The 26,943-nt window shown below is 35.9% G+C and overlaps 1 protein-coding gene across 2 annotated transcripts in view; it reads right to left on the reverse strand.

Moving 5' to 3' along the window:
• Window positions 1-1,315: 1,315 nt before the first annotated feature.
• HGF (hepatocyte growth factor) overlaps window positions 1,316-26,943 on the reverse strand; it is a 58,518-nt gene continuing 32,890 nt past the window's right edge. Inside the window, exons 8-18 of one of the 2 annotated variants that reach the window (XM_027679462.1) lie at window positions 21,620-21,794; window positions 20,038-20,165; window positions 18,569-18,671; window positions 16,573-16,712; window positions 14,386-14,424; window positions 13,831-13,927; window positions 11,048-11,122; window positions 10,307-10,453; window positions 9,528-9,634; window positions 7,526-7,671; window positions 1,316-5,323 (exon numbers count right to left, since the gene is read on the reverse strand). In XM_027679462.1, coding sequence (XP_027535263.1) covers window positions 5,153-5,323; window positions 7,526-7,671; window positions 9,528-9,634; window positions 10,307-10,453; window positions 11,048-11,122; window positions 13,831-13,927; window positions 14,386-14,424; window positions 16,573-16,712; window positions 18,569-18,671; window positions 20,038-20,165; window positions 21,620-21,794 — 1,328 coding nt within the window. In that variant the 3' untranslated portion in view covers window positions 1,316-5,152. Of the gene's footprint in view, window positions 5,324-7,525; window positions 7,672-9,463; window positions 9,635-10,306; window positions 10,454-11,047; window positions 11,123-13,830; window positions 13,928-14,385; window positions 14,425-16,572; window positions 16,713-18,568; window positions 18,672-20,037; window positions 20,166-21,619; window positions 21,795-26,943 lie in introns of those variants that run through there. The other variant, XM_027679463.1, reaches the window with a different exon arrangement.

Genomic DNA, 26,943 nt, shown 5'->3' on the forward strand with positions numbered 1-26,943 from the left:
AGAGCAGAACCCAAGTACTGAGCATCAGTGTGGGTTTCCATCATTTATCATCTGCAGATTATAGTGTTCCTGCAACTACAAAAGATAAAGCCATGGCAGTGTAATCTGAAGGCAATATCTCTTTATAGGTTTTTGTGGTGTAAATTGCTGTACAAGCAATTAATTTTCATGCCTCCTTGAAGACAGACAGGTCACCTGAACATACTAAATACTTAGAATGTAAAACTGTAGCAAAATATGATTTTGGCATATGGACTATTTCTAGATTTATATAACTTCAGAAGCATTCCTGCGTGGGTGAAGTTATTGCCAAGCTTCCCCCTGATTTCAGGAGCTCCTGATAAAATCCAATGATTTTATGAATCAATTACAAAATCCCTTTCTTGGACTACAAACAAAAAGAAAGCGATGTTTACCATGGAAAATTCAAAATCAGATTTCAGACACTCTGCACATAAGTTTATTTGAAGAATGATTCACTGCTGGTATAGCTGGAGCAAATATATGTTTAAATCACCAAAACCACAGTGTAACCAGAAGTACTTAGAACTTTAAAATTTCAGCTGGATAATGACAAAGAAGTAATGAACTTACTGTCCCTTATTTGAACTTACCAGAATGCTCTGATGCTGTAGAGGCTTGACAATACTTGGCTGAATGCAAACATTAGTCTAGTGGGGTTAGTAAGGGTCTTGCTTGCTTCCTTTTTTGGTAGCTGCTGGTTGGTTGTGACAGTAAGTGCAGCAGCAGCACCTATGTTTGTTGCAAGTTAGTGGTCTCCTTTGCATCTTCTTTTGCACCATCAGTAGTATTAAGTGATACTGTGAGGGGAGCCCTTTCCACTAATGTAAAGTATATTTATATAAAAAAATAAAATTTATATAAAAAAATAAAATGTCAAGCATCTCATAATGAAATTGTAAGGAACTACAAAACTCTTGGAAAATATTCATGTTTATGTTAAGCACATCCCTTTGACTGCAAATATACTCTCACAGCACTATGCTTAGGCCATTCTCAGTGCAAAATTCAATCAGAAAGGTCTTGGGGAAACTCAGCAGGATCACCATGGATTTAGCTCTATCTTTCATTTTATTTGCAATTCTGTTATTGAACATAAAGCACCAGTCCTCCTTACTGTGCACACCAAAATCCCTCACTGAAATTAGAACTGGGAGCCTAGCAGTGAGGGTCCAACCTTCCTCTTTAAATAAGAAATTTAATGCTAATTAAGTTGTTGGTTTTTTATAAAATACTTTATTAAGAATGATAAGAGTAAACAAGGTTACAAAAATACCAACTTTATTAACTAATGAAGAAGCTGTTAATTACAGAAGATTTGTAATACAAGTTATAACCACAGTGTTCCCTTTTCATTAGGCATTCAGAAAGTTGCATTTAATGGGAGATTATTTTTCCCTCTTAAATATGAAAAAATACTCTTATCTTACACTAAATTCCACAGGCAGCTCCCTGAAGTTAGATCCCATGCAAAGTAACACCACACATAAATGCCCAAGAGTATGTTTAAAAAGGAACACTGCAAAATTTTAGGGTGAAAAGCCATGTTAGTTCCCGCCAGCAGCCCCAACATTCAAAACCAGTAATATGTCAGTGCACATGAGGGAGGAAGAAAATAATTGATAAGAAAACAAGGCTAAACAACCAATCCAATAGGCTTCATACAGTCTCCTTGAGGGTTGACTGGTTTACAACAAGCCTTCCAGCAGAATGATGATAAAGCCTTGACTCCTGCTGCAGTTGCCTTGGAGTTGAGAATCTGTGTGCTTTTCAGTGTCCAAGGATCCATGTGGTTCAGAACACACGTTGGGAAAAGGACTGAGCAACTCTCAGGCCCCGCTCTTTTGACAATCCCATTCACTGAATTCAAGGGACATTTTGCCTGAGTAGATTTTGATCCTTGGAGATATATTTGGACCCTCATCTGAAAAGATCAACTCAAGTGAGTAGCTCTGTCAAGTACATTGGCATTACCTGCAGCAATGGATTACAGAATACCTCAGAGAGTTTTAATCTTAAACTAGAGAAGAAGATTTCAGCAGTAGCAGCAAAAATCTAGACCAGTACATTCCCAATGACAACTATGTTTCTCTGAGGGTCATGAGGTTTATGAGAGAAAAAGAGACAGGGAAAAAAGCTTTTTTTAAGGGGAAAATGTTTTCATTAATTAAAGGAAGAAACATCAGCCAGTTCCAATGCCCAAAGAAGAACAATAATTAAGGTAAACTAACTTCAATAGCAAAAAATCAGCTCTTATATCTCAATTCCAAAATTTTATAACCAGATATTACATTTTTCAGAGACCAAGGATTAGTTACAGCATTACAGCAAGGAGAATGAAGATGAAATTCAATGGAGTTTAAGAATGTCTTTAGATAAGAATTTAAGTTCTGTACCCTTTATCCTAATATGAATAAAATTACATTTATGAAGTGAAGTCCAGATCCCACTGAAGTTAGTAAGAGGCTTTCCAGGAATTTGGATGGGCACGAGATCAGGTTCCCTTGTTATAACAGAGAGAAAAATATTACGACAGTGAAAAAAATATCTATAGCGTGTCCTTTCTTAAGAGAATCCTGTAGTTATAACAGTTGCCTGGTACGGTACCATTGGTACCAACAAGAAATATTCACAGGAATAAATGAAGTACAAATTCATTACCACATATCACTATTCTTCTCTTTCCTTGCTCTTCAAGGTCTCAGGTGCCCTCCATACTGAGATAGGGAGAGCAAAAGTACCTGGTAAGCAAGTGCATACAAACTTGTTAAGTTCTGGAGCATCAACTCTGCACAATTTATTTTACTGAGACACTGCCCAGAACAGGTAAAAATCCTTACACATTGTCTAACAAAAAACAGTATTTTTATCATATATATATATATATATGTGTGTGATATGTATATAAAAAAATCACGGTCTTCTGCACAGCAGAAGCTTATAACTAAAATATTTTAGGATTCATTTCTTTTAGATAGACATAACAAAATACCTGCAAATATAATACAATGAGCACATAACAATTCTTGGAATACAAAGAGTGAACATGAAATTGTATATTTTATCCACATTCTACTTGTGGTAGAAAACAAAACTCACTTGGAGTTTTTTAAAAGTCTCTCTTCAAAAGTTAATCCTTTCTATAAGATATGGTCAGTATATAATTAGTAAGAATACACTCTTCACATACATGGCAATAATTAACTGTAAATACAACTGGCTAAATCCTGCCCTCATTGGGCCTGGTAAGTAAGAGAGGCCAAAGGGAGCATAAAGTCTTCGGAGGTGGCCAACACAGACCTAGGCAGACTGTCTGTGTAGCATCCACAACCTCAAATCTGCTGTACAGAGAAGTCACATCTTGTCCAATGAGACTATTTACATTGGGAGGAATTTTAGAAGCTCTGCTTGCTGAAAGACTTCTTCCTATGTGCCAGTAGAATCCGCTGGATGCTTGACACAAATCTCAGCAAGCCGAGCTACTTAAGCACGAGCTGAAACTCATCCCAGTTCACCAGGAGATGTGAAGTCAAAGTGCACTGCTGAAGAAAATTTGGTAAGTCAACACGAGGGCCAGTCTCCCAAGAGAACTCCCCTGAAGTGGTTACTTTCTGCAAGGGCAGAATTCAACCCTGCGTCTTCTGCATGAAATGTCCTTTTGCATGTCTACACCATGGTGTCAGCTTGGTGGCTATGCAGTTAGACATGATACACATACCCTACTGGAAATGCTACTGGAAACATTTACAATTTATGCAGCCACAAGTGAAGTAACAGTGCTGTTACTTATGCAATTACACGTACAGTAGTAAAACTAACAATTGTATATATGTTGCATCAATTTTCCAGAAATTGCAGGGTAATCAGTGCCATCTATAACAATGTATTGGTACAATACTTCCAGCCATACAACCAAATGCCTAAAGGAGAACAAACCCTTTTCATAGAGGCTGATTTTTTGTTCTCTTTCCCCATGAACATAAAAGGAAATGATGATTCTACACACAGGCAGGAAACACAAGCTATTAAACTGTTGATAATGTTGTCCATACTATACACAAGATCATATCAATCTCTGCAATAATTTTATTACCCTGAAAGGAATTATACAGAGGATAGAATTTTGTCCAAATCTAGGTAAGGTTTTAGCAAAGAACTCAAGCCTCTGAGTTTTCCCAGTCTTAAGTTTCCCAGCCAGGTGTCAAATTTAACTCTTCTTTTTCCTGCTGTAAATACAGAGTTACTTTCATGAAATAACTAGTACCAAGTGAATTTTTAATACTTGTCTGTTGAGAAAGATTTGGGCATATTTGATTGAAATTTATTTTAATGTCCAAAGTCTTCCAGTAGATAATCGGAATTACTTTTCAAACTGTACAAAATGCTGTCTTTAGCACTGGAAATTCACAGTTATTTCTGGGTCAAACTTTAAAGAAATGATTAATGCTTTGCTAACCAAAAAGTGTTTTGAGACAACTATTAAAGGATCACATACACAGTGAAGGAACCAAGCGCAGAACTAAAGTCTATAAGCACTGTTAAAAAAACCAAACTTGTAGTGACTTCCATGAGAACTCTGCTTTTGGCAGACTTGTCAAAGTCCTTCAATAATTAAAAGATTAATTATTAAAGGATTATTTTTTAATAAAATATTGCAATATTTGACCTCTTATAAGGGGGGAAGAGAAATATGATCATGTATGCTGTCCTTGACAGTTGCATATATCTCTCAGTAGGTCTTTTGTCATATATATGAAGAGAAATATATGGCTCATGGAAAGAATGTGTTAAATAAAACTATAATTTTTTTCTCCTTCTAAAATAATCTGAAGAGCAGCATAAAACAGGTCATATGATCTATTTCTACAGAATCATTTATCATCCAGTAATAGTGTCATTGTGAAATTGTTTACCCATTCAAGTATCTTCAGGAGATATGTCACCATACTTGCATATACTGTAAGTCACTCCAACATTTATAAAACAACACTGATAGACAAACAAAAACACCCATAAATATTAAATGAAGCTCAACAAACTTGACTATCAAGTAGTTAAAAAATTGTTGATCTTTACATTAGACATTGATTCCATGCTGTCCAAAATCTTTCAATGGAAGTTGTTGAGTTTTTCAGGGTTTTCTGTAGGTCATCATAATCTTGTGTATCCACCGGGAATAATATGAGACTCGAACAAAAATCCCAGGACGATTTCGAATGGCACATCCACGACCAGGAACAATGACACCAACAACTATCTTCAGCCTATTTTGTTCACAAACCAAGGGACCACCATAATCTCGCTAGGAAAAGATAAACATAATGAATGTCACTTCTCAAAATGCTTCAAGACACTGCTCCCACCTGTTTCCTGCTGAGTGGTTTCTTTTGGGGATGACCTTGCTCAATGAACAGGCGATAGTGTTATTCCACCACAGGATATAAATCAACTTCCAATATCTTTTTCATAACCAGAACTTATAAGAACCAATGTCAAAGCTGGCCTCTGACCCTTTGGTTCTTTTCCATGCAAATTAAATCCTGTGATCCATCTTTACATGTGATTCTAGCAACTTCAAACTATCTGGTCTTATTCACCTCTTTCAGCTACCTGCAAGTATAATATTTTTTTATGTAAATATAAACCAGATGAGCAGAATGTGAGGTGACTGATAAACATCTTTGTTATGATAACAGGCTCTGCATCCAAGACTACTGACAGAGTCAGGTTAATATCTTTCAGTCAATCATCTTGCAAAGGCCCTAGGATGAGAATCTATGTGTACTAGGCAGGGGGGAGGATCTCAAACATAATAAAAGGTAATATTTTTTAGACATAATTTTGAGACATAACTTGTTAAAATGCTCTTTTTTATTATTCTGAATGAATGAGACACCCATGCAACAGTTTATGCATTCTGTCAAAATTTTGAGTATGACCCACTGAGATCAGGATCTTATTTAACACTGAAATACATCCAGTCTAAATTAGATGGAAACAGTAATTTAGATACATTCATATAGACTTCGGACTTGAACATAGATACTGCAGTTTTTATTTGGGCTAAAGGTACCCTGAACCTAGAAAACTAGTTGCAAAACTAGACAGTAAATGTTCATATCAGATAGTGAAATATTGTTTCAGAAAATAAAAGCAGACAATTAGCATTGTATTCTCTCCGGATCACCAGAGAAACAACAATGCTTGACCTTTATTTGGTTTGGGGGTTTTTTTGACTGATGGCAGACTAGTTCCCACATGAACAATGAACTATGTCAGTGCCATCAGAGTAGCTCATAAAACAGTTTCAGGAGTGGAGTTTCACCTGCCAATCTGATTTTGTTCCTCTGCCTGTTCTCTGCTGAGGAAAGTAGTTTCAAAGGGGAACTTGGGGAGCAGGAAACCACACAGTGATTAAGACTGATTGCTAATATTAATTCAGTCCATTCCCCTTGCAGGGGAAAACAAAGTGCAGGATCCCCAGCAGACTTCCATGCAGATGTTTCATTTATAAGCCTTGACAAGCCTAAGACCTCATTTACAATTAAGTATAAAATTCTTATTTTGAAGAAAATACTTTGCAACAAAAAAGTGATCCTGCGAAATATTAATAATAAATGGAAGAGGCCTCAGTTTGATGAACATGATCTCTGTTCCCCGTGGTTTGGTAGTACCCTTGTAGGGAAAATTTCACTACATGGTTAACATCAGTATTAGTAAATCAACTATTCTACTCCAGATATTAAATACTTAGTACTGTTCATGACTGCTCTCCATCTAGATATCATTTCACCAGTCAGATTTTCTGCAAAAAAAAAAATTATCTTTTCCTGTAATACATTATTTACAACATTTCTTCTCATATGTCTTTTCTCCATCATCAAAACTAGTCCCAAGCAAAACAACTCTATCAAGCTATATGATCACTGAAGTAGTGCTCCTGTCCTCGCTGATATGTTGCTCAGCCTTGATTAGGGAGACCAAATACTCCAGTCTTCTGAGTGATATGAACCTCAAAACATTTTTGTGTCTTTCTCCTTCCTTCATAACTTTGTCAATTCTGTTGGGTATTAACTCATATATTTTGCATGAAGTTCCCCATCTAACTAAGAAGCTAAATTTGCTCCAGTCTTTTCTTTCTACTCAATCAAAATATATTGCTATTGCTAGCACTCAGGTCATTTTAGCCCTTTCTGTACAGAACACAAATTTGTCTCAGACAAGCATAGTGTTCAGTCATATGAGCATGTTTAACATTCATGTACGTCTTTCACTGATGTGGTGGCACGGTGAAGTTGAAGCAAAGGAACCTCTTCCTGCACTCTGGCAGAAAATAGAACACTTGTAACACAAATCATTTTCCAATGCAAAAGATTGAAATAATTCTTCGTGCATGAGCATAATACAGAGAGAATAATTATAAACTCCTTCAGTAAATTACTTTTTGGAAAGAAACAGCCAGACTGATAGCTCCTAAGAATGTATCAGGAAATGCAATATTTACCTCGCAAGGCCCAGCACCGATGGTTTCAGCCACAGCACAGATTTCTGACTCATTCACAGTGATCTTCCCTTTTAGATATTGGTTGCATTTCTCGTTTCCCAAAATAAACAGGTTTGCTACTCGGAGCAGGCCATCATAGTTAACTACTAGGATTGAAAAGAGAATAAAAAATTTATTCTATTTTAGAGGGAAAAAGATAATTCAAGCTGCAGTCTGGATAAACTTACTCATGTAATTTGAGTTATTGTCCTTTCTCTGCAGTATTCACATTTTTGTCCATCCCCACCATGCTTTTGTATTTTGGATTTCTTCTATTTTCTACAAATGAGATTTTCAAGGCATTTGTTTGGTTTACCTGTCTGTTCAGTTCTCTGAGAATATGTGGATAAGATTTTAGTGTTAGAATAGAGGGTTAGGTAACAGGGCTTATTCTACAGCTCACCACCAGCTTGCCCTGTCATATCAAAGAAATCAGAAGAGAGCCTGAAAATGTTCTCTCTCCCATCAGTGGAGCAAGGATTCTGCTCCCTGCCTTAAACACGAGTTAATGTGTAACAGTGCCTGCCACGGCCCAGGGAAGGACGTGTGACTTGAGAAATTCTGTAGCAGAGTAGAGTTTTTCTCATTCTGTGCTGGCTCAGCTACACTGAATGACTTTGTGCCCGCAAGGGCAGAGCCACAGCCTTGTGTAATCTCCATTCATCAGTGTGAAGGTCAGGAAGCAGGAGCCCTGTGGAGCTTACTCTTGTTCTACATGTTGAAAGACAAGCCCGTACAAGCTGCAAAGATAAATAAAGGGTCTGAACCTGCCCATTCTCTGCACAGCCATCAAAAGAAAACGCCAAGCCTGCCCTCCACTGACTTATTATGCTGTTTTCTTGAAAAAATGGATGTAACACTTCTTCCTTCCCTGACCAGGATTCTGTGAGGATTATAATAAGTAGTGCATAAAATATAATACAAAGTCCTTGGATGACAGATGTTATGTATTTACTGTATTACATAACTCCACAGCATTGCAAATTCCTTATCAGGTCTGTTAAGCTGAGCTTTCCTGTGATGCTGTGCTCCAGCCCTATGTCCCTGTCCCCCAGACAGCCGATGGCCCCAGAGGACAGCTAATGTGGACATGCTGGGAACATCAAAGGCAGTCATTTGGGAGAGGGCTGGTACAGATTAATTGCCACCCACAAAGAAATGCAGAGTAATGGCTACATGGAAGAGAGACTCAGAATTCCAGTCTAGTTTCTGCCCTGCTTCCAGGACAGTGTGAGTATGTTGCTGTTGCTTACTCAGGGTCTGTGGCAAAACAACATTTGAGTGCAGTAAATATTGGAGTAATTATTGTCAACTGGCAGCTATTAACTTTATTATCAACACATAATTAGCCAGATATAGCATTTACCAGACTAAATAAATGTCTGTTCTCCCACATATTTGTATTTTCTTCACACAAAAACTGTGTTTAATAAACATTAGGAAGTCAAGTATTCAAAAGTTAGGAAATACCAGACCTAGGGTTGCCTGTGCATCCCTAGTTCAGTGTCATTGCATATGTTAATAAAATCTTTGATTACATGTTTCTGTATGAGTTTTTCCACAGGGCGGCCTACTTTGGGATACAGAAGGAGGCTGCTCATGACAAACCAGATGAACCAGATTTTTCCAAAAACCAGCTAGCATTCTGCAAAACAGATTTTCTAATTTTTTAACATGTAGATCAATGTTTTTCTCTAGTTCATTCCTTGAAATATTTGAATCATTTTACCTGTCACTGAAACAACAACAAAAAAGGATAGACTAGTAGAAAATATTCCGTATTAAATGAACTTACATAAAATGGTCAAAGATTTATAAAATTAGGAAAAAAAAAGAAACTGTATTTTATAACAAGAAGTGTTGGATAACTGTGGCATCAGGCAATACCAGCAGCCTCACCTATAATGACAAGAGGAAGTAAGCTGTCAACGTATTCATTTAGTTTTTAAAAATAGTTTCTTACATCCAGTGTATCCCCATCCATAAACACTGCAACTGGTCTTCTCTGGAATGGTACATCCAGAAATTGGCAATCGGATTATTTCTACAAAATTTGTCAATATAGCAGGTCTGAAATGAGAGACAAAATAACAGATACAATGGATTTTGATCTTCTAAAATGTATCTTAAAAATTACATTAAATCTATTATATACCACAGCAACCAAAAACTGTGCCAATTCTTTTACTTCATTTTTTGTCTTTAAAGAATGTGATGGATTCTTCTACCTAATTTTTGTGCTACAGCTGTTAACTGTCAAAAGATTTCTTGAAATGCTGTCACCACTTTTATGCTATTTAACTTGGGTTTTAATCTTAAAAGTAAGTAATAATGGTATTTCATTTGAATATATAGTTTTGTTAATCTGGAGAGAGTTTGAAAGCTTGTATATACACAAGGATTTAAGTTACAATCTGGTGCTTATTCTATAAATTAAAACCTTATACTAGTCCATGTGGGTACTTTGTGAGTTTGTGGGTTTTTTTAAAATCTCCCAACAAACCTAAACATGGTTATCGGGAAAAAAAACAACTGTAGGAATGATATTTCTGAATCTGAGCACTGTAGATGGATATGTATTTCTGCGTATACCAAGTAAAATTTCTTTGAATTGGAAGTTTAGCCCATGGAGACAGCATCTGTAGTATTGGAGATAGTAGAGTAATGAACTCGCAAATCTTATCTAGGAAGAATCTCATCCATCAGATGAAAATCCTGGACTTCACAATAACAACCACTAACCTGTTAAGTTTCAGTAGGACCAAATCTGACCCTGCAGGGCCATATACCAACTGGGAGATATTCCGGACTTGTCTATGCTTCTCCTCTCCCTTTCCTTTGATATTATGGACTCCAAGCCAGGCTTTGTAGTCTTTCAAATCTTTGTACCTAAATGAGACAAAGTTGGTTATGATTTTACTGAGTATAAGATAAAATAACTCAAAAACCTCTGCTTAATACGATTAGGCTAGAAGATCTTAACTAATGCTCTTCAGCAGAAATGGCTTTATGCTGCCAAACGCTATTCCAAAATCAACATGCTTGAACGTAAGTTTTTGGCCTGAAGCCATTACATAATTTTATCTTTAACTGTTACTAAAATCTAATTTTTGTTTCATAATAGTATCCAAACATTTAGATCCTTGGACAGTATGAAACTTTGAACTTTTTGAGATTTGCCCAAGTTTTCTATTTTATTCTGTCGAGTTAAGCAGAGACATGAGATTATTCTCATAAAAAGGCAATTGTCTAACCATGACACTTGGAAAACCTATTTATGCTTCTATGTAAAATAGCCAGAGCTCCTTTAGATTTACAACAATAATAACAGAAAATACCAAGGTCCCATGGGCCTTTTATATTAGAAAAGCAGTATTAAAGCCAAACAGGAGGGAAAACTGCTGCGTTTAAGTTGAAGTGTTGTGCTGATAAGTTCCTGAAAATAGATGGATTTTAATATTGCAAAGTTACAGACTACTGTACCGAGAAGGGAAACACTGTCTTGCTGTAAGAACCCACTCCTCCTTTATCAAAGTACCACCACAAATATGCTTATTCCTGGGGGGGAAAAAAAAAAGATTAAAAAAAAGGAATAGTATTAATTTCTACATAGTCAAAATGTTAAATAGTACTTTGCTCCCTATGTATTTTTGCTGGTGAAAAGTGGCGGACTGACAATACACAGAAACCTGTCTCTGTCCATTGCTGTACAGTTTTAACACTTACAGTAACATGACTTAGCAAAGATTTACTCTAATGTGTAAAAACCAGAAAGAAAGACCAGTTCAGTTACTCTGTTCATTTAGTGGTTTCAAAGTTGAATTTGTAATAAGAGACCTAATTTAAAATTAAAATTAAATAAAAAAAAACCCAAACAATAAACCAAATGAGCAAATTCTTTTAACAGGAGCTGGACTCAAACATTCAAGCCAGTCTCCAAACTGCCACCAGATGTAAACAACATTTGGTCATTATTCATGTAAGTATCATTCAAAGCATTGACCTCAAGGTGGAGAGTTCCTACTTGATTACAAGCCCTAGGAGATTTGTGTCCCCACATACTTCAGTTGGAAACAATCTGCAGTGTATGACATCCTACATATGATTATAGAAAACCTGAAGCATAATATATCAAGTAAAATTAAAACAATTAGGCATGACAGTTCTTTCAAAAAAAAAAGATTACTGTGGAATGTAGATTAATTAGTTTCCTTCATTGTGCCTCCAAAATCACATTTATTTTCTGCAGCATTTTGGAAAGGGAATCAGAATTGTCAGCAATTTCAGAAAAGCTTAAAATCTCACAATTTATAAATTCAAATCACACAAATGTTCAAAGCTTTGCAAAGAACTGCTGGATGGACACCAGATTCTATATGGAGCTCAAAGACAGCAGAATAACACAAACGTTTGATTTTTTTTTAATTGAATTTGGTTGAGTAGCAAAATATCTGGTCCAAAAGGCTGTAGTCTTTCGAAAATATAGATTCTCCCCAGTTTTATTATAAAAATGTCACAAACAGGAGTATAAATGAGTTCTTTCATGTTATAGTTGCATCACTTATTATTATTTTACTATACAAGATTTCATCATCTGCTTTAGAAGATTAATTAGTACACTTAGAAAGGTTAACTTCTTATTTAAGTATGGGACAAATTTAGAGCTGGTTCCATGAAACAGATGAAATCCATCAAAATATACTTAAATATACTTGATACCAGAATCTGGATTTGATATATAACAAAATTTCATTGATTAATTTAACATTTAAAGGTGTGCTTTCGTTGCCAAATAAGAATGGTTTCTAAGTATCACTAAGCCCTCACCATTCAGACACGGCAATTCCATCTTAAAGTGTACGTTTTCTTGCAGAAAGTTCTGAAGTCATTAGGATTTTGTTTCAGACAATATTCTACTTGCTTCCTTGGTAACAATACAAAATAAAGCTACATTTTTATGCCCACATGTAATTGTTCAAAATATATTTTGCTGCTGGAGTATTCCAGGAATCCCTTATTCATAAAAGGATCTGCAATCATTTAAGCACTAGTCTATTTCATGGAATTTTGTCACATAGCAAAAAATCCAGGTTCAACTACCGTAACGTTAGCTATTTAAATTTTGGGTACCTAGACATAATTCACCTTACCTGTCTAAAAGTTCCTCAAATATCAAGGCTGCTTTTAAAACAGAACAAAGTTGAACTTTTCCAGAGTGATTTAGCCCACCTATCTGGTTACTTAGTCTAGGAATATAGCAATGTTCCTTTGGAAATATCTTTCTGGACCATTCACTACACTTCCAGAAAGGAACGGTTCTGATGGGATCTCACAAGATGCAAAGATTACTACGGATGGGAAGAACCCCTGGAATTTCTCTAGCAATGAAGCAATGTAGAAAATATTTTTTTTAATCTTTTCCTTTGCTCTCATTTTTCATTTAAGATGTCTTTTACGATATAGTTTTAAAAGAGATGATAAATCATAAGCTCATAGAATTGAGCATTACTTTGGTCTGCACTTGCAGACAAAAGGTTTTTTACTTTTTTTTTCCATGATAGAAGATGTAGGCTGATGCATGAGATATATCCTGTTATAAATTAATGATTCACACTTCTAGCTGATGAGTTATGAACCAGAGTAAAGAACATAGGAAGCAGCAATTCTGTGTTCTGGCTTTTACACAGTAGCAAAGTAAGATCTGCCATAATGTAATACATGTGTTAAACATAAGCTGTACGTGTTAGGGTCTTGTTTTACAGAATGGAAAGGGTTTCCTTATAGCTCCTACTTTTTATTTTTTTTTAATACAAAACAAATTTTAATTGCATGCATTGATATATGGAGAAAGCTAAATTTGACCTGGGTATAAGTCCTCAATCCTATACTCCACAACTTAATGCTCTACTGTCACAGTGAAAATGTTGGTATGAAATTCAACTTTTTTATTAACAGTCTTTAAAATAAACAATTTAGTGCTGAATGCTAAGCCAATGTTATGAAAACATCTGCAGTAATTGAAAGAGCAGAACACTATGAATGCCTTACAAGTTCATGTGGCTAAGTTAGTAATAATGAACATTTAAAATATTTCACTAGCAGGTTTCATACTATGGCATCATCTGACATTACAGGAATCCTGTTTCTCTGCTTTTACAGAATTTAACTGCAATGTAGAATTATTCTTAGTATGTTCAACATTTTCTACAATTCCGAAACAAATGCCCTATCAGATGTATTGTCCTTCTAATCAAAGTAATAGTTACCTGTAGGTCAAACTAACCACCCATCCTTCGTTAGTTTGTGTTGGGATTCCATTTACAACTCTCAAATGTTTTGTTGAGGCACAGGGAATGGCAGTATCTGAAAGCAGGTCCAGAGATCACATTTTACTAAAAACAGCGGTAGGAAACCTGCACAGTTGCACATAAGGGCCACAAGAAGATCAATATTTATTGCAGATTAACTTCCCTGTGCTAATGAAATATATTTCTAAACCACCAAAACTACTTCAATGAAGCTGAGTATGTCTGTATAAATATCCATAGGAAATATAAAATACATTCATTTAGTTTTTTTGAGATTTATGTAGCTAAAAATCAAACATTGTAAATCACTACCAAATCTTACCACTGGCAAGACATGACAGTGAGAATAGATAAAGGAGTGCAATAAAGCTGTTCCTCATTTTCCTCTGGTACAGGCTATATGGGGTTTTTTATGACTTTAACTGATCTTTACTTGTTTCCCAATTGGAAAGAAATGGTTAGTTTTAGGGGATACAGTCATGCATTGCACAGTATATGTACAAACTTACTTACCATCCAAGCTGGTTGTCGTAGGAGTTGTATCACCTTCACCTAGACAGACACGTATGATAACCATAATACAAAATTAAAACACAGTTAAAAATTGAATAGAGTAAAAATCACCAGCAAATGGCATATTGTTAACTTTAATGATACACCAAGTTTTAAACTTCAATGATTTCTTTAATACAATTTAGTAAGAACTAACAAGAAGGCAGAATTTTATCCCAACAGAATGAAATAAGAAATAAACATTTTGCAACAGGACATGTAAGCATTTTTCTACTTGGCTGAATTCTGAATACATCAGGCTGACTATCATGTTCAATTTACATGTTTTATTCAAACAAGCAAATGTTGAAAAATGAAGTTGTGACTTTTCTACAAGCTTTGAGGAACTATGGAAGTCATGTGATTAAATCCAAATCAGACTAAAATAAATTCTATTTTCCTTAATAATCTTTGAAACTTCAAAAGTCCTTCTATGTTCCTATCAACAAAAAACTTATCCTTATCAAAATGTGTTCCCCAAAATCTGGTTCAGTTCTTCCATCTAGTCCAAGTAAAAAAAAAGGCAGTTACAAAAGGTTTCTTAACCCTCACTCAAAATTTTTGCCTTCAGTAAAGTCTACAGAGTTACCCAGCATATTGAACCGGAGGTACAGGTGTAGCTGCCGAAAATTTGCACAAGCAAAATTTAAACAGTCTCATCTAACTAGATTTCCACCCTTAAGCAAATATATATAGAGACACATATATATGTATATATAAAATATAAAGGTATAGAGTTATATACAGAGTTAAATTTCTATGTGCATGTACATGCATATGCATACATATGTGTATATATATGTGTGTGTATATATATATATACACACATATATATACATATACATATGTATGTATGTATGCATATATATGTATGTGTGTATATATATATATATATATATATATAGAATATATATATATGCAGTTAAAGGCACTAAGTGAGTTCATTGGGGAACTGTGAGAATTTTTTTCTGTACAGGTTAAGCTGGTTATAAGTAAATGAGCTACTAGTAGTAGTCCATATGAGTTACAGTTGTAAAACAGACATATTCCCACTCTGGAGTTTGATTGCAGAAATTGTAATAGTCACCAATGTTGCATTACCCTAGAAATGTTTGCTGTGAATATTTCCTTAGGAATTCATAGATTCAGATAATGAACACAGAATAAGTGAACAAAAAGTATATTTCTTCAGCTGTTTTTTTTAATTTATATTGACACAAATAACCTTTTGCACAGTTTGTTTACTCCTCTCATAGATGCCAAAGCATCGCCTGAGACTTCAAATATCACTTTTTAGAGATGCAGGAGTTCAGACTTTTGAGGAAATGCAGCAGATTGCCACTAGGAATGAGTGTAACATTATCCTTAACCTCTAGAGATCAGAGACGTATTCAAAAGCTTGATTTACCATTTAAGTGTTCTCCCAGGATACACAGCAGAGTAATTCAGAAATAAGAATTGAAGAGAAAGATTTTGAACACATATGTGAATTGTACATTTTTCAGCATAAAACTATCTTTTCCCACTTATCATCAGTTTCTTACTGAGTTCCCTAGGATTTTTAGTTCTGTTTATTTAAGCTATTTAGATTTAAACATTCAACTTTGGGGGCGTAATTTTCCTGGTTCTTGCCAGGAGTTAAATCATCCCATAAACATCTGAAAGCAGAATCTAATCTGTATAGCACATATACACTTCAGCGTATATGTAGTGAGTTATCCTAACTTTACAAATACAGATCACACAAAGAGACTCTGAAGCTTGTAGTTTAGAAGATAACTCTCCCTGGGTTTCTTGAGGCCACAGCCAGCATTCTGACCACCAGACAATTCTTTGTCTCCGTCCAGCCCTCATTCAATAGCTAGATCTGCTGGAAAATGTTTGACCATCTGTAATAGCCCTTTTGTGCTCCTGCCGCATAAATAAGCCTTGAAATCTCCAAGCTGGTCAAGGAAAAGAACCCCTTGTTCATATATTGCACAAGCAGCTTCTGTCTGCTCCTTCTCAGTCACGCACAATTGATTCCTGATAGAATCACACATTTTCCACTGCCACAAGTGACAATGGAAAGGTGTGCATATGCCTGTGAAACCATGGCTTTACTGGGACAGCACAGCTGACAATGCCAGAGGCATAGCAAGTACTCACATCGAGAAATAGGGCAGTAATCCCAGGGAACGAGAGGATCATCTGTGTAACACCAGGGACCATGAAAATCATCATCTGGATTGCGGCAATAGTTTTTCTTCAGTTTACTAACATCTGGTTCTCTGAATATTTGTATATGCCTACAGGGAAAAAAAAATTCAAAGTGCTGAAAAGCTTTATACTATAGCCCAAATTTTCAAAGGTTAAATGTTGCTTTGCTCCACATTGTACTATTAGCTGATTGAGAAGCCTACAGGTCAGGGTTTAGGGCTGGTTAAAATCAAAGAGAAGATGAGACCCAAATATTTGCTGGATCTGGGTCCAAGTTTCCTCTGGTTGGTATTTTAAGCACAGTGTGCACTGGACAGCTGGGAGGTTTCTAGATCTTCCAGTCAACCTAAAATCTCCAGATACCCTCAGGAGGGACTGTTACACTGATTAGAAGGGTGCCTGTGATGTCCTCAGCAAACCTGCAGTCCTCGCTAGGGAGCACAGGTACCTCCTCCTTGCAGGTTAACGGCACAAGGGAGTGTTGATTCATAGGCAAATGAATTCAAAGATGAATCATAGGCAAAGGAAGGGTAAACTAAGAAAGTTAGCAAGGCTGAACAGCAGGCAAGCAGAAGGCTCAAGCAAACTGCAGTGATAGGTCACCCAAATTGCTTCTATGTGGGGCACTTTAAAGGGGAAATTTAGGGGTCACAATCTGAAGCAGAGAAATCTGTTTATTTCTGGTTTGCCAGACACAATGATATAGGCTTCCCTCGTTACAGCTGTACTGCTCTTTTAGTTCATAACCAACCACGTATGCTGCCTCTAGCACACCCATAACCAAAGAAACTGTTGCAGTGAGAACCGATAACTCCCCAAAGAAGTTCCCAGATGGAAAATGCGTGGGAGTAAGAAAAACAAGGCTGATCTGTGCTCAATTAAATGAATGCAATTGCATCAAGCATCCAGTAGGTTTATGCTGTCTCATTCACAGCTAACTGAAGACTTATCAGGCTTCTCAGAAGTCATGATCTTATAACTCTGCTTCCCTTACATGGACAGCACACTGGAATATGTATCCTCTCTCTTAACCTCTGTGGGGAAAAACACATGCAGTTCAAGTGATGATTCCAGACAGGGCCACTGAATTCTGCCTTTTGCAATAGAGCTTCCCCAAAGGCTGACTTGCTGACTTACACACTGTCCTGACTGACAACAACATCAGCAGAAGGAATCAGGGACAGCCAGATTACAAAGGACAATAGTGCCCAATATGTTGGGCACTATGACTCAACAAGTACCAAAGCCAATATTGGCATATTTACATGAGCCTCAGAAACCAAAGGAAAGTGGCCCCCCTGTTTCCATCGGGGCCACTAGTGTGTGTGATATCTCATACATGGCGAAATTTTAGATAAATCCCTTATTTTGTACTTCGTGCTGATTCATTTTACTTCAACAAATAAATTAAAGTAACTTGCCATTTCCACTACTTGAATGTGAAGCCAAAGTAATGATAAACAACAGAAATCGCAAGTCTTTTTGATGGCATTTGATGTCAGTGTCATTAGATTGTAGACTCAAGATTCAATTTCAGGCAGCAAGGGACATTAGGTGGTTTCAAGTCCAACCTCCTCTTTGAAGCAGTGTGAGCTATGAGATTAGGTTGATGAGATAATAATTTTCTGCCTCATTCCTGCTGTCGTCTCATCGCACAAAACTTTTAAGGACAGAGATGGGGTAAAACAGGTCGATAAACTAAACACTAAGAAACATCCCAAAGCCTGCAATTAGTGGTTAGCTGGAACAAAGTCATGTTGTGTAACGTATTTAAACACGAAGAAAAAAGAAAAAGATAAAGATTAAAAAAAAGAAAAAGATACTAAAAGCTTCAGGGCATAAGGACCTGCTTTAGAATCACTGCAGATGAGAAAGAGTTGCCATTTGGAGGCAGTATTTATTCAGGACTCATTGAACCATCTCTTTCTGTTTCATATGTACACACCTACGTAAGTCTTCAATATTTTTGTCCCATGTGGAGCAAGTTAGCCCAAATCTTGTCTTGGATAGATTCCCCATGTAACTCTTGCCATTGCCACGATAACAATCTGAAAAAAAGAATGTTGAGTCAAAAAAGTGGAGAGTGATTGTGCAACACTGAGAAGAAAACTCTTCCTTTCCATCAGTAACCCAAATTACTAAAGACAAGTGTTTCATTTAGCAAATGCTATATAATATAAATCAGAAAATTGTATAAATCAATTCAGAAAGAAAATGGGAAAAAGTTTTCAAATTTTAAATTGGCTTACTTAGATAAACTGGGAAAATTTCTTTTTTAAATAGTTTGTTTATGATTAATTTAGAGGGGTCACATAGAATATTCTAAAAGTTGTTAGAAGTTGGGTTATACAAAACAAAGCAAAAATGCTCCCCTATTCCTCCCTCCTCAAAAAATAGGCACTCAGCCTACTTGAAACAGCTTAGCTCTGTGTAGGTTCTGGATACTGGCAACTGTGTATAATCCTAGACTTGAGTAATACTTCAGTAAAATCAAAAAATCAAGATGACTTTCATTTTAATGTAATTCAAAAACTTGCCTGTTCGCTCCAGCAGAAGTCATGTTTAATTCATAAGCTTTTATCACAAGCCTTTTTGAGACTTTTCAAGAGGATTGTTTAAAATTATCACTACTATAAAGACTTTTTGCATAAAGCATTTAATTTCATATTCATCAGTAATTTTACTTTTTGATAATTGATACTTTACAAGAAACACAGAATGAAAGTAAAACTTTAATCCTTTCTCTAATATAACTCTTGCAACTGCAACTTTTTCAAATTTACAAGAAAAATTGTCTAAAATTTAAAGATGGAGATGTTAATGCACCCTGCTGTAGAGTTATAGGTCTGAGGTCTTAGCCTCAGTTAATGTATGATTGACATCAGTTGTCAGGATGCAATAATACTTCTTAGAGTAATACCAAGACCTCATGGGAAAAAACATTTGCATGAAGACTCAAGGGTGGACCTCACAAGCAAAGGTATCTAAGAGGATCAATTCCTTTTAGACAAGGAGGTATATGCAAAAAAACACCCACAAAAAACCCCACAACTTTTGGTGGCCTCATGTGCAATTATAGAAGGACTGTGAACCAAGGAAATCATCTCAGCTCTGGAAAAAGGCCTTTCAAACTAAGAAGGTAAAGGCAGTGGAGCAGATACACAGATTCACCTTGTCTAAAAGTCAGATCAAATAGCAAATCTTTGCTACAGCTTTCCCTGCTGGAATCGAAAATTGAACCGAGAAATGAATCTCATTTACACCACGATGAATCCCAAGTATGCAAATAAAGCCAAAGCAGAACCACACAGGTGTAATACAGATCAACTTCTCCAGTTTTCAAGCCTATGTATCTGCTGTTTGGAACAGTACAGCATTCACTTAAAATCACGCTATCACCCTTTCCTCTGTTACCTTGTTCATTTGATACATCGCACTTAGGAATCTGGGAGCAATAACCAATACGGATGTTTGGGTCAGTGGTAAAACACCAGGGTGACTCAGATCCATCTGGATTTCGGCAGTAGTTCTCCCTCAAATCCCTATAAAAATAAATATGTTAGCTCACAGCAGGGATAACTTAAACCCACTGATGCATTCCATTGTTTTTTATTATGAGTTAACAATTATATAAGCTCCTTCAGGTCTCTATGTTACTGATCAGTGTCAAGTGCAAGGAGATGAGGAGCCAGTAAGAACACAGTGTCCAGAAAAATATAGTAATTGTAATAAGAATATGTTCATGGGAATTTATTTTCAGTAGACATATGTTTTGACTGGATATAAGATTTCACTTGAAGATTAACAATATTTTCAATATAGCTTATTTTCATTCAGGATTCTCCATCAAAATTTGCATGCAACTGACATTGGATACACCTGCAATCCATTACAAGTGCTTTTAAATACAAACATTACCAAAGTGCTTAAAATTCCCTGTATTTTGAATGGTTCTACTGAGTTTAGAGAAAGAAGAGTCCTGTAGACTATCAGTGACTCATTTGAGAAACTGAATCTTGAAAAATAAAAAAAATGTATGTTGAAATTCCATACAGCTGTTACCTTTAAAATAAAAGTTAGTCACAAGGGAACATCTTGAAATGTCTTTCATAGCTTGCATGAAATAGTCAAACCTCTTAAATGTAAGTTTTATTTTCCCATCTCCTGACAGTTTTTGCCATGTTCTGTGCATCTCCATATTTCACTGTATTTTTCCATCTGCAACACTTACTGACAACAGACTATGGAAAGAATGGGCCTAATACTGTAATTCTTACTGATATCTACCCATCAATAAAGACGTTTAGTACAAACTGAGCTGTGGCTCCATGCTGGTCAGCAAGGTTTCCTCTATGCTCAGTTAAAAAAGGACTGAAAGAACATTACAAAGGTAACTGTTTAAAATTAGTAGATTATTCACATCCTGGGAGTTTTTGAACTGCACAGAAATGTTTGATGACCAGTGACCCCTCAGGTAAAAGCAGTCCTATTGATGCAAGTACAGTTAGTAATGAGACAGAAAAAGGACTTAAAATATGGAAAATAAAAGAAATGTTGTCAAATATTATAAATGTTAAGTACTGCCAAGAAGTTTACACTTAGGTAATATTTAGGACATATTGAGTTAAAGTCAGCAATCAAAGTGTGAACAAGTATCTAGTTCCATGAAAGAAAAATGGTGATAATGTACCAGCACTGCTGGGATTCAGGTCCCAGTCTGGAAAACATCCAGACACTTAAAATAATGCTTGAAGAAAAAGTTCATAAAAACCCCTAGGGTTTCACACAAGTTCATCTAGAACTACTATTTTGAGATCTGAAGAACTGATTTTCCCATGTTCAAATGGTTTTCAGCGTCAGCAAGTCGAGTGAATGCATCAGGATGCAGAGCAGGGACAGGGACCCTGTGGCTTACTTCAGTGGTATGACTTTTTAAACATTTTAAAACTAAATTCTTTTCCCACTGCAGTAATAGTACCCACACATCTCTACTCACTTGCATTTGAAGTTCTCAGGAGTGATATTGTGCTGGTGAGGAAACTGAGAGTCCCATCTCTGGCACTGGATTCCACTCCATATGGTGCTGACTGTGCCGCGGTAACCCTCACCTTGGCCCTGGATGCATGTTGAAGTCTCAGCTGCTGCCTCTGTGCTGTTCGTGATGCTTTCATCTGCAGACCAGAGAGTAAATGCTGTTTCACTCTCTTAAGGCTGGCTGAGGATGTCAGGTTTGAACTCTACTTTGCAGTTCAAATCATGATGATTGGAGTTCTTTGGTGAAATTGCTGATGTGATTACAGAACAATTTTCCCCTCTTCACGTTTACAACATAGACAAAATCAAAGTAAGTGCTAGACCTTATGTTACTTTATCCGCTTGCATGCGGAGAATCTGCAACATTTAATAGCTTTTGTTCTGTGAGACACCTGGCCTGTGTTGTGTCATGAAAGGTCAGAAGATATTCCTGATTACTTTTTTCTGTTCAGCAAGTACCTTCTCATTCTCTTAGCTTTACAAAACTGAGTGACCACCCACGTGTGCACTGTTACACATGTTAATACATATTTGTAGCAATAAAATACAATTGGTTTTCTCTAATGAATTCACAGAATATCAAATCACAGGAAAAAAGTTGCAGATAAAAAATTAAAGCAAAAGATAAATCCTATTATAAAGTAAAGTATTAACTTCTCCTTGAAGTTTTTGGGGGGTTGTGCCTCATATGGTTAAAAGAGGGGAAAAATCCAGCTTTTAAAATCAAAGATCAGTATGCTCTACAGAGAGACAAATGCTTTAAAGACTAACAAATTCAACAGACTCAAGATCTTTTACAGATGTTGATATACTCTGTACTCACCCTGGTGTGGGCTGTCTTGAACTAAATTCAGAAAAATAGTGGTTTTCAAATGACTCATTCACATAACTTGAAAGTCTCTTTTTATTTCTTATGCAATTTTCATAATTGCAAATTAATGGCACAGATATTGCATCAGATATATACGAAGTAGTACAAAACAAAATACCCTGCAGTAAGAGCAACCCTTCTACAATGTCCCCAAAGGTTCCCAATACAATATTTCTGTAAGTAACTGCCCATTTGTTGGTAATTTATATTGTTCAGAAGACTAATTTTATAAATTACTTTAAAAGTATTAGTTGCTCACAATAAGTATGTTAATAAAGTTTTTTAACTAGTTTTCTTCAAATGGTCCAGTGAATAGAAAATATTTGTATGTTACTCATAATATACTTCACTCCTGGTAACTTAAGTCAGTTCTATGAACTTGGAGAGAATATGGATCTTAAGGAAACCAAATGTCATAACAGATGGTTTTGGCTGATTTGCTGACTGATCTTTGATGTTAAAGATCACTTCCCTGTCAAATGATAACATCAGGTTGTGCAGTTGAGTTACACATTTATACACGCATCCCTTTTTCTCTTCATCTGGTTGATGTTTTCAAATCAGTATTTCATGGTCAAATTCATTTCCTGTTCATCCTTCCCAAGGCACTTTTTCTCCAAATGTTGTCCTGTTTCAATGTGATTGTGAGTTCCAAGCTCATTCCAAAGTCAAAAGGATATGGCACTGCAAGTATCACAAGTAGGTTTCTGCAGGCTGACAAATGTGTTCTTTCTAGTGGATTCATCAAACAGACTTGCAGCTAGTAACTATCTTTTTAGTCTTTATAGATTACTTTTAAAATAATTGAACTACAAAAAGATGAATTCATACAACTAATAGAAATAAATAGATGCACATTTCAGTTTTCCATCATAAATAATATATAAAACATATTGGAATTATACTGTAAAATAGCTTCTAAACTGATTGGAGTGGGCATTGCTATGCCACGTTCAAATATATCTTAGTCTTTTCAGAAAATACATGCAAATGTAAGAGATGTAGTGAATAACTTGGGGGGGGAAGAGCTTTCTAATATAAGAAATTTCAGCATAAATCCCGTTTTCATATTATTTTTGTAACTAAATTAATAAACTACAACTACATAACTCTAGTAAAAAGTCTTCTTAAATAATACTACTAATAAGGCACAAAAAAAATCAACCTAATAAAAGCTGTTGCAAATACCTTATATATGCACAAGAAGTTACTATTTCAACTGTAATGAACTATCTGGTACATCTACTGTGTACTCAGTCATACCAGTGAAAAAGTAATTGGGTAGGTGTTTATATATCATCGTGTGGATCTGGGTTTTTAAAATCACGTACCTGAAATGAAGTAAGTAATGCACCAATTGATTTAAGTAAGGCCATAGTCACTCCGTAGAGCATTCCTGTTTGTACGTCGACAGATGCGCAGTTTATTGTCAAACCTTACACTGCATGTCTGGACAGTGACCTCTATCTGTAGATCAGATTTTACAGTTTTTCCATGCCAAAATGTCCTATGTAAAGGCACCAGACAAACTTAACTCTCACATTGTCATGAATACTTGCACAGCCAAACCATCTCAGGAAAGACTTACATTATAATGACTAAGAGAGAAATTATTTCAAAATCTACAATGTGATTATCTGCTGCTACTTTGTGGCAGCTCTCAATAAGAATTCTATTAATGAAAAGGATTGCTAGAATATTCTCATTTTAATTAATACAGCGGTTCCTTCATTCCAAAAGGTCCACAAACCCATCCCCAAACTCTTCGTGCTGTACCACCTGCATTTCCTACAAATGTCTCATTTCAAAACGTGAACAATGAGACTCCAAAATATTTGTGAAATGTTATTCTGAAACAATTCTCTTTCTGGTTATTGAGTCTCACGGAAAACTCAAAACTTACCAATAAAGGCTCGAGAAATCCTTCATTCAGCTGGTGGTTTCCTCAAACAGTCATGATGGGAACAGTCTCCCTGTTCCTGTTAATGAAAGTTGGGCTGGATGTGCACAGGAACATGCAAGAGCTTGAGGAGCAGTGCCTGCCTCACCAGGCATTACAGAGCAGCTCTGCAGACTATAAGGCAGTGCCCAGATTGTCCAAGCCTACAACTTTTATAGTCATCTCCATTCGCTATTGGTCTTGTCCTTGAGGCTAATTACTCATCATCCACATGGCCAATCGTCTAAAGTTTAATAATTCTTAGCATGAACATCAGATGTGCAGAGCACTGGTGAAAGAGCCCTGAGACCACAATCACCAGTTCTTTTACAAGGCAAAATCGGGCTCAAGATAAAAATCCATAAAGCTGAATTCCCATCCTTATCCCTGCAATTCCTCTAAAATATAAATCAAGATCTGCAAACCAAGGGCTTGTTCCAATGAGAAAGATACTATGAATTAAGCTAGATTAATTTAAAATCAATAAGCAATCCTTATTCTGCATTACTTACTAATACTTCATAATATAAGTTCCCAGGATTTTTTTGCTTCAGTTCAAATTTTATAGTTCTGAATCAAGATTAAAAGTACTGTTAAAGGAAGAACACACAATGTATCATCTTATGAAAGACTACTATTTATGATTTATTGATTAAATGTCACTTCCTACTCCTGTATAAAAGCTCATTATGAACAGAAGAATTTGGTAATTGTCAGCAGTATTTTGCTACTTTTGAACTTTGTAGTTTGATTTTTTTTTTTCTAATTCTGGGTGACTAAGATTAACCATGTAATTCAGCCAGCTACATGAGGGTATTTCCCATTAGTAGTATTTCCACCTCCACATGTTTACTCTGAAGTCCTCAACCAAAGTGCAATTATGCAAAGGTATCCTTTTTCCAGAAAACCCTCCCTATTTTGATACTTTAAAATACATAGCTTTATTAATAAGGGCCAGCTCATGCATTTGTAGAAGCTTAAGTAAAAAAAATGAAACATTATCCAGTTTCATGTGTAAAGCCACAGATAGTCTTCTCAGCTCTGGTTCTCACAGTAACACCAGCATGAGGGATCAGCAGGGGCCTTGAGTCATTCGACAGCTGAAGTAACCAGTTAGAGTACTATTTCTGTCTTTAATCCCAGTGACCCAGAAGAAAATCCTGCACAAATTTTAGGTCAATGTGAAGCTCCTACTGACTTAAAAGAAGATAGAGATATTGCTGGAGAATTCATGTTTTTTCATTGCAATATAATCTATGTATTTTTGGAAAAAGACATTGCTGGAAAAGAAGCAGGGTCCTAAATCACATCATGAGGAAAATACCTGCTTTTGCTTATATTCATGTAGTGTCTTTTCTACAGTGTCAGTCAGCAGAAAGAAAATGTGCCCCGATTAGCAAAAAAAATTTTAAAAAGTAGATTTTAAACCTGATCCATGCAATTCTACAAATGTCATTGAGTAAGCTGAGGGATGTTATGAAGCCGCTCATGCTCAGTTGTATTGCCTGTAGGCATCCCTACCTCAAGCAATGACATCTACAGTTCTGGGCATTAGGTTAGTGGTGGTTCCTTCCTTTCCATGTTTTCTTCAGTGTACTAACTCACAATCAAGAAAGATGTGAAAGACTGACTGATTTCTAGTGTTTTGCTTTTTTCAGTAAAAACAAAGGAGAAAGTGAAGAAATCAATTAAAGCCAAGCTCAAGAATCACAGTACTGAAGAACTCATTATCACCTAAAACCTGCACCTAAAACCTTCACATGTACAGTTCATTTGTCCTTGAGCAGAGAGAGACCTTTCCAGGTAGTTTCAATGTCTACAACAAGACTTTAAGTCCAAACAATTTTTATTTTAAATACATTTAAAAAAATAGTAAAAATGGATCCCCTCAGGTTTAGAGTTCTTAAATCTCACTTTAAAAACTATCACAGAAATGATGAAAAGGATTTGAGATGGATCTTTTTTGAGGGAATGTAGATTAAGCTGATGCATAAACAGTGGATGCTGGACCTATTCTATGTCTCTGTGTGAAGCGAGATGGAAGGTAACACTTTATCATCTACTAAATATCAGTCTCTTTTCACTGCCCCCTTTCTATAAACATCTTTATCTTATACAAATATTAAGTTTAAATTGAGTGTAACTTTTATTTGTTTACATACTATCATTCAACAAATAACTCTTTATTCAGAACTTCGCATTCAAATGGGCAGTTGAAATCTCTTTCTAAAGAATGAATAATTTAATACTGGTGAGTATTTTGCCTTCCCAAAAGTTATAGGCACACTGCAATGGTTCATTTTACAACCTAGAGTCTCAATTTTGCTGTTTCATTACTTGTTCTTTCCCATCAAACTTAGACCTTTATTGAATTCTTTCAAGGTTTTTTGAGTTTCAGTCACTCCTGCCTATTGTCTATGAATACTGACAGCAAAGGCTAAATCCATAATAAAGGCATCTGGGTTGGTTGGAAATC

This window comes from Neopelma chrysocephalum, unplaced genomic scaffold (assembly GCF_003984885.1).
Source record: "Neopelma chrysocephalum unplaced genomic scaffold, ASM398488v2 Primary Assembly neopelma1_45, whole genome shotgun sequence".
Lineage (NCBI taxonomy): Eukaryota > Metazoa > Chordata > Aves > Passeriformes > Pipridae > Neopelma > Neopelma chrysocephalum.